Source organism: Mus caroli, unplaced genomic scaffold (genome assembly GCF_978045245.1).
Source record: "Mus caroli unplaced genomic scaffold, Mus_caroli_1 scaffold_1, whole genome shotgun sequence".
Classification (NCBI taxonomy): Eukaryota; Metazoa; Chordata; class Mammalia; order Rodentia; family Muridae; genus Mus; species Mus caroli.
The window spans coordinates 168,123,868-168,139,009 of NW_028227256.1; the positions used below are offsets into that span (position 1 = coordinate 168,123,868).

The window sequence follows — 15,142 nt, forward strand, 5'->3', positions numbered from 1 at the left end:
ATTACAAATGTTATACCCTCTCCAGGTCTCCCTTCTGGAAACCCCCCTATCCCCTACCCCTCCCCCTATGAAGGTGCCCCCTCCCATCCACCCACTCCTACCTTCCCACCCTGGCAGTCCCCTATACTGGGGCATCGAACGCCCACTGCTCCTTCCACTGATGTCCAACAAGGCCATCCTCTGCCACATATGTGGCCAGAGCATGGATCTCTCCATGTGTACTCTTTGGTTGGTAGTCCAGTCTCTGGGAGCTCTGGGGGCGTCTGGCCAGTTGATACTGGTGCTCCCCCCCCCATGGGGCTGCAAATCCCCTCAGCTCATTCAGTCCCTTCTCCAACTTCCCCATCGGGGACCCCACACTCAGTCCAATGGTTGGCTGCAAGCATCCACCTCTGTATTTGTCAGGCTTTGGCAGAGCCTCTCAGGAGACAGCCATATCAAGCTTCCATGAGCAAGCACTTCCTGGCATCCACAATAGCATCCAGGTTTAGTGGCTGTATATGGGATACATCCCCAAGTGGGGCAGTCTCTGGATGTCCTTTCCTTCAATATCTGCTCCACACTTTGTCTCCATATTTCCTCCTGTGAGTATTTTGTTCCCCCTTCTAAGAAGTATTAAGCATCCACACTTTGGTCTTCCTTCTTCTTGAGATTCATATGGTCTGTGAATTGTATCTTGGGTATTCTGAGATTTTGGGTTACTATCACTTACCAGTAGTGCATACCGTGTGTGTGTGTGTGTGTGTGTTTGTGTGTGTGTTCTTTTATGTCTGGGTTACCTCACTCAGGATGATATTTTCAAGTTTCTGATGGCATTCTTACGGTAACTGATTCTAGCCCAGCAGTGGGGAAGTCAGAGCTCTACTCAGCCAGGTTGGCTTTGTTGGGTGGGGCTTTGAAGAACAGTTTTATTTTCTAAGCATTTGCCTGGAAGGATAGTTACGCCTAATTGTTCTGCCTCGCCAAGCTGAGCTTTCCCTTCTCCTTTGGGTAGCGAACAGGCTTGCTTGTGCTCCTGTGGCATATCTGGGTTGTCAGCTTCTTAAGCATCGAGTCTGGGATAGATGGAGCATAAAGAGACCTCTGCCCACACCATGTAATTTCTGGTTTCCAGGTTCTGAGCCCCAGCAATGGCAGATGGTTTCTGTGACCTGCAGCATACATTTCTACTCAAAGTGTCTATGGTCCTGAGAGAGAAGTCAGGCACCGGATTTCTTCCCTGCCCAAAAATGCTCCCCCAATGTCAAAGATGACCCTGGGAGGACTCTTTGCAACTCTAAAGAACGAAACTAATCCCGCCATTAAAAGAAAGAGAGAGAAGAAAAGCAGTGCAGAGCAACTCTTTCCCTTTTTTGGCATTCTTGGACAGGGTGGTGGCAAGGCCAGGCTCCAGGCATCTTGTATGAATTTCATGGGGATGAAGCAACACTGGCAGAGACCAGAGGAATCAGAAATTAATTTTAGGAGCCATCCCCACATCTGCAGAGCATAGCCATAGAAGGAAGGCAACCTTTAACAATAACTCCACCTAATTAGTTTCCTTTTCTGAAAATTCCCATTAAAATCCTCTCCTGTTCATTAAAAAACTTTGCAGTGAGCCTTGGGCGAATCCAATAAATTCATGAAGAGGGCAAGAACGGATCAAGGTAACTCAAAGGGGTTGGGAGAGCCTCCCCAGGGTTTTGCTTATCCAAGAACCTTAGGCAAACACAAGAGTTCTTTTGATTTTGTTTTTGGTTGTTGTTTTGTCTTAAACCCAGTATCTTCCATGTGCCAGTAATGCTACTCTCAGAGCATCATAATGGAGGGCTCTGCACCCCTCCTCCACCTCCATTTAGGGCTTTTCCTATCCACCTCTTCCAAATAACATTCCAAAGCATGGATTCACCAAGGTAAGATGTGGCTCCTGGTTAACAGCCTGGTCAGCAGGACAGTACTGAGTCTTCCCGGTTCTTAGAACAATGCTGGTCCCACTGCCTGGGACAATGGAGAAACCATGCAGTGCTGGGAATGGCTTCCCCTGGGGGCAGCACAGGGATTAAACCCAGAGACTCCTGCAGCATGTCACCACCCAGCTTAACTGAAGAAGTATTAGAGTCTCTTTGGTCTGAAATGAACTCTTTTTTTTTTTTTTTGAATTTCAAATAAGCTTTTAATTTTAAATGACCCCACCTACCTGTGCCTCAAATTCTTTTTTTTTTTTTAAATTAGGTATTTTCCTAGTTTACATTTCCAATGCTATCCCAAAAGTCCCCCCTACCCACCCACCCCCAATCCCCTACCCACCCACTCCCCTTTTTGGCCCTGGCGTTCCCCTGTACTGGGGCATATAAAGTTTGCAAGTCCAAAGGGCCTCTCTTTCCAGTGATGGCTGACTAGGCCATCTTTTGATACATATGCAGCTAGAGACAAGAGCTTCGGGGTACTAGTTAGTTCATATTGTTGTTCCACCTATAGGGTTGCAGACCCCTTTAGCTCCTTGGGTACTTTCTCTAGCTCCTCCACTGGGGGCCCTGTGATCTATCCAATAGCTGACTGTGAGCATCCACTTCTGTGTTTGCTAGACCCCGGCATAGTCTCACAAGAGACAGCTATATCTGGGTCCTTACAGCAAAATCTTGCTTGTGTATGCAATGGTGTCAGCGTTTGGAAGCTGATTATGGGATGGATCCCTGGATACGGCAATCACTAGATGGTCCATCCTTTCGTCACAGCTCCAAATTTTGTCTCTGTAACTCCTTCCATGGGTGTTTTGTTCCCATTTCTATGAACTCTCCTCTACTTTGCAAGTGTTTTAAAGACAAATAGACAACAATATGAACAGGCCACTTCCTTCTTACTTTTCCAAATGGAAATATTCTTTTCATGGAAAAAATATCATCACCATCACCATTACAAATTAAGGTTAGTTTCAAATTTAGGCAAGAGAAGTGTAACTTAACAGTTACTTTAGCCAAACTGGTTCCACCATCTTCAGCAAGCCCACATAACTTCCAAGTTGTAGCTAAAGCCAGCCTCCTCCTCCTCCTTCTCGTCCTCCTTACATAAATGCTTGAAAGGGCTTTAGTTCTTGGTAGCTGTGAGGACATTTTTAGTTTTGCTACTCTCCATCCTGGCCCAGCTATGGTCTTGGAGACACACAGGAAATGAAGACATAGAGGAGGGGGCACAGGACTTTAAGCCTGCAGCTGCATCCCTCTGGGTGCCCTCTGGGAACTGGGTATCCTTCATAGCATAGGAGGAACAAGGGACAGGGCTGCCTTTGGCCTCCTCCCCTTCCCCCCTTTCCCTGCAGACATATGTCATATGGCACCTTCGAGAGTGCAAGCACTAAGAGCAGAAGGGCAGGGATTAGCAAAGTCCCCAAAGATAACTTTCTCCTCTCACTAGCTCTTCCAATGAAGGCCAGACAAGAGTGTGGAGCTGGTACCTGACTCCATGCAAATACCTAGCGTCTGGCCACGCCCCATTCTGCAGTCCTGAGTGTATGACTCCTGCCTTTGATTCCTTGTCCCCTGCTTGCCTCCCAGGGCACTGAGCCAAGCCCAAGGTTATTAGCCTAACCACCTCTCTAAACATCTAACCCCACAATCTGGCAGTCACCTGCCTTTTCCCAGGTGCCATCCCATTGGACCCTCTAGGCCTTTGCCTGACACTTGCTTCTTTTCAGACTAACAGGGCAGATCAGAAAGGACAAAGAGGGAACTCACCTTTACCTGTTTCTCCAATGTTTCCTAGTTGCTATGAGAGGAAAATTCATTGTGCCTTTTTTTTAAAAAAAAATAAAACAACAGAGTTCTTTATTTTATATGTATGAATGTTTTGCCTACATGTATGTATGTATTATGTATGTATATGTACCATGTACATGTCTAGTGACCATGGAAGCCAGAAGAGGGGATCAGATCCCCTGGAACTGGAGTTGTAGATGGTTATGAGCCATTAAATAGGCCCTGGAATAGAACCTGGGTCCTCTGCAAGAGCAACAGCGTTCCTACCTGCTGATCCATCTTTCCAGTCACCACCTCCTCCTGGCTTTTCTTGCTTTGTTTTGAGACAGTATCTCTTGTAGCCAAGGATAGCCTTGAACTTATACAGAGCTAAGGATGACCTTAAACTTCTAATCCTCCTTCTTCTGTCTCTAAAATATTAAGATGATAGGTCAGCAGGACTGCAACTGGTTTGTGTGGTGCAAGAGATCAAATCCAAGGCTTTGTGCATGCCAGGCAAATACTCTACCAACTAACCTACATCTCTAGACCTTGCCCATTGATCTATTTAAATAGGCAACTTCTGTATAACACTTCCATTTACATATTAAAATTAGCCTCCTACTTTAAAGGTAAATGGGGAGGCTCTGGGGGGCAAATGATTTCTCTCTAAGGGAAATAGTCCATCTTATCTTCTGCTTCTAAACCCTATTCTCTTTGTTGCTTATGATGAAGAAATAAGAATGGGTTCTGTTTGAGGACTGACTGGGGTAAGTGCGCCCGTCCCATGATACAGATCCTTCATTCCTTCATGTACTGAATTCATGTCAAACCATGTGTGGAAAGCCCCAGCATTTGTCTTTGCAAAAGCCCGTACCAGGAACTATTTTGTGAGATCTGCTTCAGAGGTAGGACTGCTTAGAAAAATGGGACAAGAGAAAACAGAGTCAAGAGTAACTAGCAGCATGGCCCTCCCTCCTTCTGAAGGTCAGAAATGAACATGGCATCTTGGAAGTCCTCTCCTGAACCCGAAAGCAGAGGAGGAGTATTTATTGAAAAAACTTGTTATCCCTATTAGAGATCTCAGATAAGCACATGCTGAAGCCTGAAGTTTGGTATTATTCGCTGGACATCAATGGAGACTTATTTTAAAATAAAAATAAAAGGCCCAGCAAGGTGACATAAACATAGGCTATATAAACTCCTCTTGACATATTCTTCATGCTTCTAGGCAAACAGTTATTAGACTGAAAATAAAGCTGTCTCCCACACTATGCTCAGTCTATGGCTATAGGATACTGCATTTCAAAACTGAAGTGCTAATGAATTCCCATAGTGCATGAGATCGCTTATGTGGTTATTGTTAATCTAGCAGAAAATAAAGTCGTACACAATGCAACGGCAAGACAACCATCTTCTACCCAATGCACTGGGAAGACACCTGTCTAAACAATCTAATGGGAAGGCACCCGTCTACACCAACCTTGGTCTGTGGATTCACACTCTTGTCCTGGCACTAACTACCTGGTGCCCTAGCTTTCATCCTCTCTTGCCACATCTAATCAACTTGGGGAGCTCATGAAGCAGTTCATTGGTGAAGTCCTTCTAAAATGTGGTTCTGTAACTGTGAGAGCCTCCTTTTCTTACCCTGTTAGATCAGAAAGCTCTTTGTTCCCATAGTAACGCTACCACTTGGACAAAAAGATAATTGCCTTGTGAGGTGCTGGCCTTGTGATACAAGTTAAAGACTGGATTTGGCAGAGGATGTAGGTTAGTGGTCGAATGCTTGCCTGACATGTGTAAGGTCCTGAGTTCAATCCTCAGGTCTGGAACAACAATAAATGGGGGTGGGGCAAGAGAGCATCAGAATGGTCTTCACAGAGTATGTGAGGATCTAAGAAGTATGAGTCCATCAGACACCACTAGAACAGCGTAGGTGCTCAACGCCAGTGGATGCTATGATTAGCTGCAGGTCCCATTATCATCTTTGTGGATAATTACTGCTGTCACTTTGTTCCCTCTCTTTCTACCTTCCAAAGCAGATAAAATAACACACTAGAGAAGACATGGTCTCTTCCCACGAGAAGCTCACACACAGCTGGAGAGAGAGAGATAAATTATTCTGATGTGGGGATGGAAGGAAGAATAGTTCAGTGGTAAGAATACATGCTTAATATGAATGAGGTGCTGGCCCCTCTCTAGCATCCATGTTACAACAAAACAACACTAATGCAATGTTCTAAGAGCTGTACATGGATCTTACATGTAAACGTAGTGCCAGTAGAAGTAGATAATTTGGGGCTGGCAAGACAGTTTAATGTTAAAGGCATTTGTTACCAACCACCCCCCCCCTTTCATGTGTGTGTGCATGTGTACACACACAAATTTGATAAAAAGGTTTTTAAGAAACATTTAATTTGTGGCTAAAGTCAAATATGCTGTGGAAGCATAAGGGCCTGAGTCTGGATTCCTAGACAGATGATAGATAGATAAATAGATAGATAGATGATAGACAGACAGATAGACAGATAGACAGACCAATCTACTGATAACACACACACATACACAGATGCAATATTTTTTAAAAAAGAAATAGTTACTTTAAGGTTGTAGAGATGGCTCAGTCAGGAAAGTGTCTGGTATGTGAGCATTAAAGACCTGAATTGGGATTCCCAGAACCCATATAAAAGACACTGAAAGTACATGCCTAGAACATTAGTGTTGGGAAAGCACATGCCTAGAACATTAGTGTTGGGAAAGCACATGCCTAGAACATTAGTGTTGGGGAGGTAGAGGCAGGGGACCAGCCAAATGGAATCTATGAGTTCTAATATCAGTGAGAAACTATATCTCAAAAATAAGGTAGAGAATGATAGAAGATACTTAACACTGACCTCTGTCCTCCATGCACATGGGTACATACCTACAAAACATACACATACAACACACACACACACACACACATACATAAACACACACACTCTCCACCCACCCTGCGCCCCTCTTTCCCCACTTGTGTGTGTGTCTCTAATGAGAAGGACCATGTCTTCTCTAACATGCTATCTCATCTACTTTGGAAAGTGGAAAGGGCAAAACCAAAACAAAGCCACAAACCACATATGCATACCCATAATTCCTCTGTGCATCTGTCCCATAGTTCCCAGAACATGGTGGATCTATGGTAAGTATTGTTCATTAGCATGTTAAAGCCACCTGCCTTCAATGACAATCTGTCACCTTAGCGGATCCCAGCACAGTTAGTGGTTTACTGAAGAAATCACATGGAACCTAGCTGTTTAACAGAAAAATCTCTTAGACGACGATCAAGGTTAATCTTAGCATTCTACTCCTTAGCACACAGTGCTGTAGTGTGATTCAGGGATTATAACAAGTAACCATGATTAGATACATGAAAAAGATAATTACTTGGGCCTCCTTGAACATTGAAAATGATGTTCTGATTGGAGGACATCAAAGCAAAGCCAATTATCTTAGCAACTGAGCTTATGATACTAATTCAACTTAAGATTCATTATCTGCTGGCATCGGTTCAGGAGGAGAGCATTCCTAGATGCTTGGTAACAAAACCAAAACGATGGTTCTTACCCAGCAGTGAGATGGCTGCATCATAGCTCGCTACTTCCCAAGCTAGTGGGGAGTGTACGAAGATCTGAGTCTCCTAGACAAATCCAGCTAAAATCCTACTTTGATTGCTCTCTCTCTCTCTCTCTCTCTCTCTCTCTCTCTCTCTCTCTGTCTCTCTGTCTCTGTCTCTCTGTCTCTGTCTCTCTGTCTCTGTCTCTCTGTCTCTGTCTCTCTCTCTGTCTCTCTCTCTGTCTCTCTCTGTGTGTGTGTGTAAAATGCTTGCACATGTCAGTCCTAGGTGTGTTATTCCTCAGGATGTTGAGACAGGGTCCATCCCTGGCCTGGAGCTATACAAGGAGATTAGGTTGGGTGTTGGCAAGCCCCAGGGATGCACCTGTATCCATCACTGGGTGTGTTCATGTGGCACATGTACATGTTTTACATGTGCTTGGGTGAACATGTGTCCATCTGCATATGTGTACACGTAAAAGTCCAAAGTTGACGTCTGCTGTTGTACTCCATTTACTGAGATAGTCTTTCACTGAAGCTATAGATCACTGACTCCTGTCTAGCTAGCCAGGACCCCTGCCTAAGTGTTCCTAAGTGTTGGGGTTACAGAAGCCAACATGCCAGCCTGGATTTTACCCAGGTGTTGGGGATCTTGAACTCTGGGCTTTACACTTAGACAGCAAGCTCTTTGTCCACTGAGTCCTCTCGAGACTCCATGTTCAGCTTCTTTACACTGGTTCTGGGGACCAAACCCAGTAATCTCTCCAGTCCCTGCTCAGCCTTAAACTGACATATTGACAGAAAAGGAGAATGGCGTGGTGACCTAAAGAAATACCTTAAGACATCACTATATCCCACTGCTAAATTCTTCTGGATTTCAAGACCCCCCACCACACACAAATAGCATTCATTCATCCAGCTAGCCAAACGCCACAGGTAATGAAAACATTCTCAAAATGTCTAACCATCCAGGAAAATGCTGAGCTCACAAAGACAGCCCTGCCCTTCAAAGCTCATTAAGAGGTAGGGCCCCTTTAAAAGAAGAACTTCGCCATTGATCAGTTATACATAATTTGAAGACCAACAGGAGTTCTGGGAGTTGTGTAACCTCAGAGTGTCCCCAGAAGACTGAAACAGTGCGGCCAACCTTTAGCTGCTGAGGTCTGTCTGCTTTCTCTGCAGCCCATTCTGTTGTCAGAGGCTTGAGTACATTCAGGTGACCTGGATTTATATACAAGCTTTAAAAAGCATGGCTCCACGGCTCGGGCTGAGATCTGAACCGAAAAACTTACAATAATCCCCCCTAGGCCAGCTCTTCACTTCATTGTTAAAGGCTCAAAATGAGTTGCTCAGAACATATGCTGGGAAGGGTAGCACCAGGACCCGAACCCAGGCCTTCTTGTCTCTGCCAATGGCTCCTTCTAGCATGTCACACTGACCCAGTGAAAACCAAAATGTTCTTTCAGGAGAGGAGCCAATTCAGCATCTTCCAAGCTTGTTACTGAGTATCGGGCAGGAATGCTAGGCTGCACATAAGCTGTGTTGCTGCTCTGCCTATGGTGAGCTGGCAAGAGGGTCAAGCCTCAACTATGATGGCCACCCCAGCACTCAAGGACTGTTCCATTTCCTTGTAGAAAACTGAACATTTACACGGGAGCCCGTCACATCCTTCTCAGCTCTGAGAAGGAACGTGTGTGTGTGTGTGTGTGTGTGTGTGTGTGTGTGTGTGTGCCTGAGCTTCGTGGCAGCACTCTCGGCTACCAGGACGGTCACATGGGAAGCAGATGACAAAAAGGCTGATTACTGCGAATGCTAATGCGCATTCATCTGCCAGAGGCGGCAGGATATGCACACAGTGATTAAAGGCATTATCCACATCACAGCCCGGGCCTGAAATGGACACCAGGCGTGGGCGGAGGAAACGAGATAGGAGGCTCCTCTTTCCCAAGCTGGCATGGGAAGAGTCAGATCCAGGACTGACCTGCCACACAGCCTCCTTCCTGGGGCAGAAGGGCAAATCCTAGAGATTACCAAGCATGCAGTTTTGGAGTGAGTCACAGGTCCCCAGGACTCCCTCAGGGACATGCTCTAGTGTAGCTTTCATGTACTTAGGGAAAGAGGGGGTGGCTTCTCTCCCAGGTAACACCTGGCATCCTGCCGCCCTTGTTAGTGTGGGATCTAACCTATCTTTCAGTACATGATGGAGCTGGCACCACACATGGTACTTGATACAAGGGGGTGGGGTGAGATGGGAAATAAGATTATTCTTTAAGGACAAGACCTGAAGTCACTCCATTGTGGATGATAGCAGGGGTACACTAAGTTATCCAATGGGGACATAATCATTCCCAGGGGCCTAACTAGAGGTAATATGCACAGTAGGGTAGTGGCGAGATTTTGGGAGTGTTAGCCATAGATGAACAGAAGTCTTGGTCAGAACTGTCAAATAGATTTAAGGGATTGTGTAATGGTTTGCAGATGCTCGGCCCAGGTGCTCCGCACTATTAGAAGGTGTGGCCCTTTTGGAGTAGGTGTGACCTTGTTGGAGTAGGTGTGTCACTGTGGGTATAGGCTTTAAGATCCTCATCCTAGCTGTCTGGAAGTCAGTCTCCCACTAGCAGCCTTCAGATAGAGATGTAGAACTCTCAACTGTGCCTGTACCAGGCCTGCCTAGATGCTGCCATGCTCCTGCCTTGATGATAATGGACTAAACCTATAAGCCAGCCCCAATTAAATGTTATCATTTATAAGACTTGCCTTGGTCATGGTGTCTGTTCACAGCAGTAAAACCCTAACTAAGACAGACTATATCTCCCAACAAGGACATTATGAACCTTGGTTTTTGGTGGTGCCAACATTCCTACTGTAAAATAGGCAGAACTGGTCTGCTTTGATGCCCACCCAGAAGCCCATACTAATTTGCCTTCTCATGTGGTTTGTCTTCAATTGGTAGGAAATGGGTGCTTGTCAGGATACTCACTGATCCAGGAGACAATTCTATTTCAGAGTAGATTAAGAAACTATTAGTGAAGTTTATACATCTACCGCCTTAAGTTGGTCAATGTGATGTCGCATCCTGAGGGTCATAATTTCAAAACTAAGTCTGGATACTTTTTAAGGTCAGAGGAACATGTTTATTACGTATTTTTTCTCCTTTTTTATTTTTGACAATTTCTTACCTATATACCACATACTGTGATCATAACCACCCCCATTACCTTCTCTTGTCTCCTTCCCATTCCTCTTTCTTCCTAGCTGGTCTCTTTCTACCCTCGTGTCCTGTTGCTTCTTTGTATAGATCCTGTGCAGGCAGCTCCAGTTGCAGTGTGTTCCTGATTTCCTTAACTACATCACAACCTGTAGATTTCGGAGCACTCTTCTCCATTCTTAGCCTCCTATGAGCTTCCCACCTCCTTCTTCCACAATGTTCTCAGCCTGGATTTTGTGGCTTGAAAGAGTAAATAACTCAGCCCCTGGCAAAGGTCGAGGAAAGTCTGTGAGGGAATCACCAACCAAGGAAATGGCCACAGTGGCTGATGTAAGGCTGTTTGTGACCAAGGCTGTGAACACACCCTGTCACCTGGGAAATATTCACAAATGATTTTATCAGTGGAGGGTGCTGAGCCACTAATTCCCCTCATGGCAAAGGCTGAGAGAAACCATCTAACGCACAAAGACAGAAACCAGTCTCCCTGAACCAGGCACATGGGCTGCGCTGGTTTCTCCAACTCCAAAAACATATCTTACTCAAGAGAGCATCATTGCACTTAAAATTTCAAGCCTAGAGACTTAGTAGGCATCCACTTGCTTCATCAACTTTCTTACTCAAGAGTTCCCCAGAGGTAGACACTCTAGCCCTCTCCCCAGCTATGCACGATGTGCAGATATGTGGGGTTAGAGAGGAGGCACTCAGGATGTCCCTGTGGCAGCAACTGTGAAAGAACTCTACAGGTCACATAAATGGGGGCTGCAGTGCAGCAGGGCTAAGTGTCATCCCAGGTGGCTGTCTCCGCTCATGTGCTTGACACTTGTTACTAACTGCAGGTTGATCTCTATTCAAAACATGTGACACTAGTAAGTCCCAAGAGTTCAGAAGGTTAGGGGAGGGGATGCTAAACTGAGACTATTTTTATAGACTTGGCCAGTCTGAAAATCGGAACTCTGAAATGCTCCAACATCAGAAACTTTTCGAGCACTGACATGACACACCAACACTGTCAAATTCCGAAGCATTTGGGATTTCAGTTGAGGGATGCTAAACACATACCACTTAACATGGAAGCACTTCCCACTATTGAGACTCAGGGAGACCAGCTGCAACAAGCTGCCTGCTTTCTCGGGCTCAGGAGGCTGGAGCAGAAGAACTGCAAGTTCAAATCCAGTCTAAGCTGCAAAGTGAGATCCTATCTGCACACACACACACACACACACACACACACACACACTTAAAGGTAAAGGTATTCAAATGGAGAAGTGGCTTTGAAGATGAGGATATTGGGAAGTGGCCCATAGGCTATGAGTTATTGAGACCCAAGTCCCACTAGGCCACTGGCCTCTGCCTCCCTCTGCTCCAGCTGTGGCTTAGCAACATGACTGCTAGTCAAAGAAGAGAGCAGGAGACAATGTCCCAGAAGGAAAAGGTATCTCATGCCTAGTTTGCCAGCTTCAGGCTCAGCCACTCACCTTTTTCTTCTTCTTCAGAATCACCTTGACACCGTCCACAGAGACCATGATGCTTACTTTCTTCTTCTTGATGTTCTTGGCTTTAAACTCATACTGCAAAGAGAGAAGAGAAGAACGGGTTCAGCTTAGACTAGCCACAGCCTGCCTCTCACCTGGCTACAAGGGCTGTGGAGCTGTGCAGTCTGTGGCATAACCAGCATCTTTGGGGAGGTATGAGCACACGGACAACTGCAGGGAACGTCCAGGGGGAACCCTGAAGTTAGAACAGGGACCTGTGTAGTCATCAGTTCCCTGACTTGGTCATCACGGAGGACTAAATCGATAGACCTAAAAGATCCTAAGAAGAAGGACATAAGCCACTCCAATGAGATACAAATAACAGCCTGCTTTGAAAGTCTCCTCTATATACCAAAACCTTCCCTCAGTAATCCATCCTGCCATTTCACGACTGTCAGGCATGAACTTCTTGTGTCTAACCAAATGCTGCTGACAGTCCATTCCATCCCCAGTGAAGATTAAGTGCCTTCATACCAGGGCTTTTTACACAAGGAAAACAAACAAACAAATAAACAAAAATCAACCCTGAAAATTCTAAATTATTCTCTTTTAGTTCCATCTCCAAATCCCTTTACCTGTGGGTCAGTCTCTAAACTTCCCCACAGTCTCATCAATCTGAAGACTGTCAGGGGCGTGGGTCAAACCAGTGATGCTCATACAGCTCGAATTGCCTTATACTTTCATGTTACCCCTCGCATTTGAAGTCCTGGGCAGGCTGTTCTAACCACCAGTGTGCACTGTTACAGAACACTCACTAGGCCTACCCCTCAAGTCTTTCCATTATGTTTCTCCAATCATAGGCATCTTTTATGTTTGTACAGATGTTTCTTTCTAGTTGGTCTAATCCATCATCTTCCTTAATGAACTTCATTGTGAATACTCCTCCAGTTTAGTTAAACCATTTGAGATACTCAATGCCTATAATTCTAGCACTCAAGAGGCTGGCAAGGGAGGGTTGACATGAGTTTGAGGCCAGCCTGGTGGACACAATGAGCTCCAGCCTCACCTGGACTACAGAATGAGACTTTGTCTCAAGAAACCCAAACAAGAACATATACAAACACTACCATTTGGTCTCCATCTTAGTATCACCACATAAAAACAATTCCCATGGGAAGTTCTCAATCAAACATGTATGATACAGACTAAAGTAAGCAATCAGGAACCTCAGATTCAGAACCAAGACCTCCTACTAAGCCAACATGTAGGCCTGGCTAAAGGCATCTAGTTCCTTGATGAGTTCCTGAAAGTCAATGATTTCAACAGTGAGTATGTTGATAGAGATCTAAGTCATCTATTCCACTGGAAGGATGACATAACCCACACTGAAAACCTTACCAGAATCAGACAGAGCCTCTCTTCCTTGGCCATGCCCTCTAGCAGTCAGATCTCAAAGGATTCCAAGGTGGGGATGGAGCTCAGTTGGAATGATGCCTGCCTGCCATGCAGGAGGTGTGGTGGTACATGCCTATAATTTCAGCACTTGGGAGCTGGGGGCAGGCGAAGCAGAAGACAAAGGTCTTCCTATATTAGAGAACAAGTTGAAGCCAGACTGGGCTTCTAAAGCCACTGGCTGAACAGATCTGGTGACCTGAGTTCCATCTCTTGTACTCACATAAAAATGGAGAGAGAGACCCAACTCCATGAAGTTCTCCTCTGACCTTCATATACAGGCAAACACACAAATAATACATGTAAGTAAACAAACATGTTCCTATTGTCTACAGTCTGTCCCTTCACCAAATTTTTGGTAATCATTGTTATTTTACATACAATGCTGATATCTCTTAACTACCTGCTTCTTATAGACATGGTCGTATATCATTCTTTCTATTATCAGCACACACTATGGATCACAGCTCAATAACCCCTAGGTACCAACACCATACATCTCTCAGTTTGACGGCCCCATCCCCCAAGCCCCAATTGTACTATTCTGTCCAATTACTTATCATGAGGGCATGGAAGAAGGGCAAACCTGGGTAGCAATGAGAGCCAAAGTCTACTTCAGCCAGAATCAAAGCTAATTGGAGAAAGAAAGGAAAGAAGAGGGCAGTATATGTGTAAAAGGACAGGATGGTGTCTGGCTTGGGACTGGATCTCAGCTGTATACCGCAGTGCCCTCTGCCTCTGCAGCATGAGTCCCTGTGGTGGGACTGGGGGTAGGACTGGATCTGCTTAGCAGGCACCTGGGGAAGGACTCCAATTCCATTTCTCTCTGGACTGCAGCGTTCTGCTCAGCTGCAGGCTGGATGAACTAAAATGACCTTGGGTAAGAAAACAGCCACAGCAATTCATAATACAGCTGACTTTGGCCTTGTGCCGAGCAGGCGAGGTGAACCAGCCACAGTTCCTGACCACGCCTGCAGTTACCTCCGCTTACTTGAACTTGAATAAACACACCTTCCAGCTGCACCCCTTTCTGAACAAGTCCTGAAAGTTAAGGCTGTTCCTGAAGCCACTCTCAGGCTAAAGAGGCATGCCAGTAAACTCTGGCAGAAGCTAGGGGCACAAGAGTTAGAAAGACCCAGGGAAGGGTTACACATGGCCCACATAGGTCAGTCTCAACTGCTTTTCTGTCATCCTCTCAGATGTCACTTTAGCATTCTCTCACATACATGTCACCCCCCCCCCTTTTAGAGTAACAAAACTAAAGCAGAAATACCAAGTACCTAGTTCTGCCAAGTACTATGCAATTTCCTCTTCTTTGTGTATGTATGGGTGTTGGCACCCATATGTATGCATGCCTGTGAAGACCAGCACTCAACTTCAGGTTTCATTCCTTGGGAGAGAGCTGCCTTGTTTTTTTTTTTTTTTTTTTTTTTTTTTTTTTTTTTTTTTTTTTTTTTGAGAAGAGGCCTCCCAGTTGGCCTGGAACTTGCTGATCTGGTTGGCTGGCTACTGAAACCCAGGGATCTGCATGGCTCTGTCTCCTACATGCTGGGATTGCAAGCACATGCCACCAGGCCTGGCTCTTCTACATGAGTTTTGAGGACCAAATTCAGGTTCCCATGCTTTCAAGGTCAAACACATTGAGCATCTCCCCACCTACAGCCCCAAGTTGAGGTAATTAATTGAAGTTGGCTACAGCTCTTTCC

At 45.4% G+C, this 15,142-nt stretch overlaps 1 protein-coding gene across 4 annotated transcripts in view; it reads right to left on the minus strand.

Annotated features, from left to right (window-relative positions):
• Nucleotides 1-15,142, minus strand: part of CUNH1orf226 (chromosome unknown C1orf226 homolog) — a 295,496-nt gene that overhangs the window by 83,378 nt on the left and 196,976 nt on the right. For all 4 annotated transcript variants that reach the window (XR_015048409.1, XM_085842790.1, XM_021163356.3 and 1 more), the window contains exon 3: nt 11,988-12,080. Coding sequence is in view for 3 of the 4 variants with exons in the window: in XM_085842790.1 (XP_085698916.1) it covers nt 11,988-12,080 (93 nt within the window). In the remaining variant the exon portion in view is untranslated. The remainder of the gene's footprint in view (nt 1-11,987; nt 12,081-15,142) is intronic.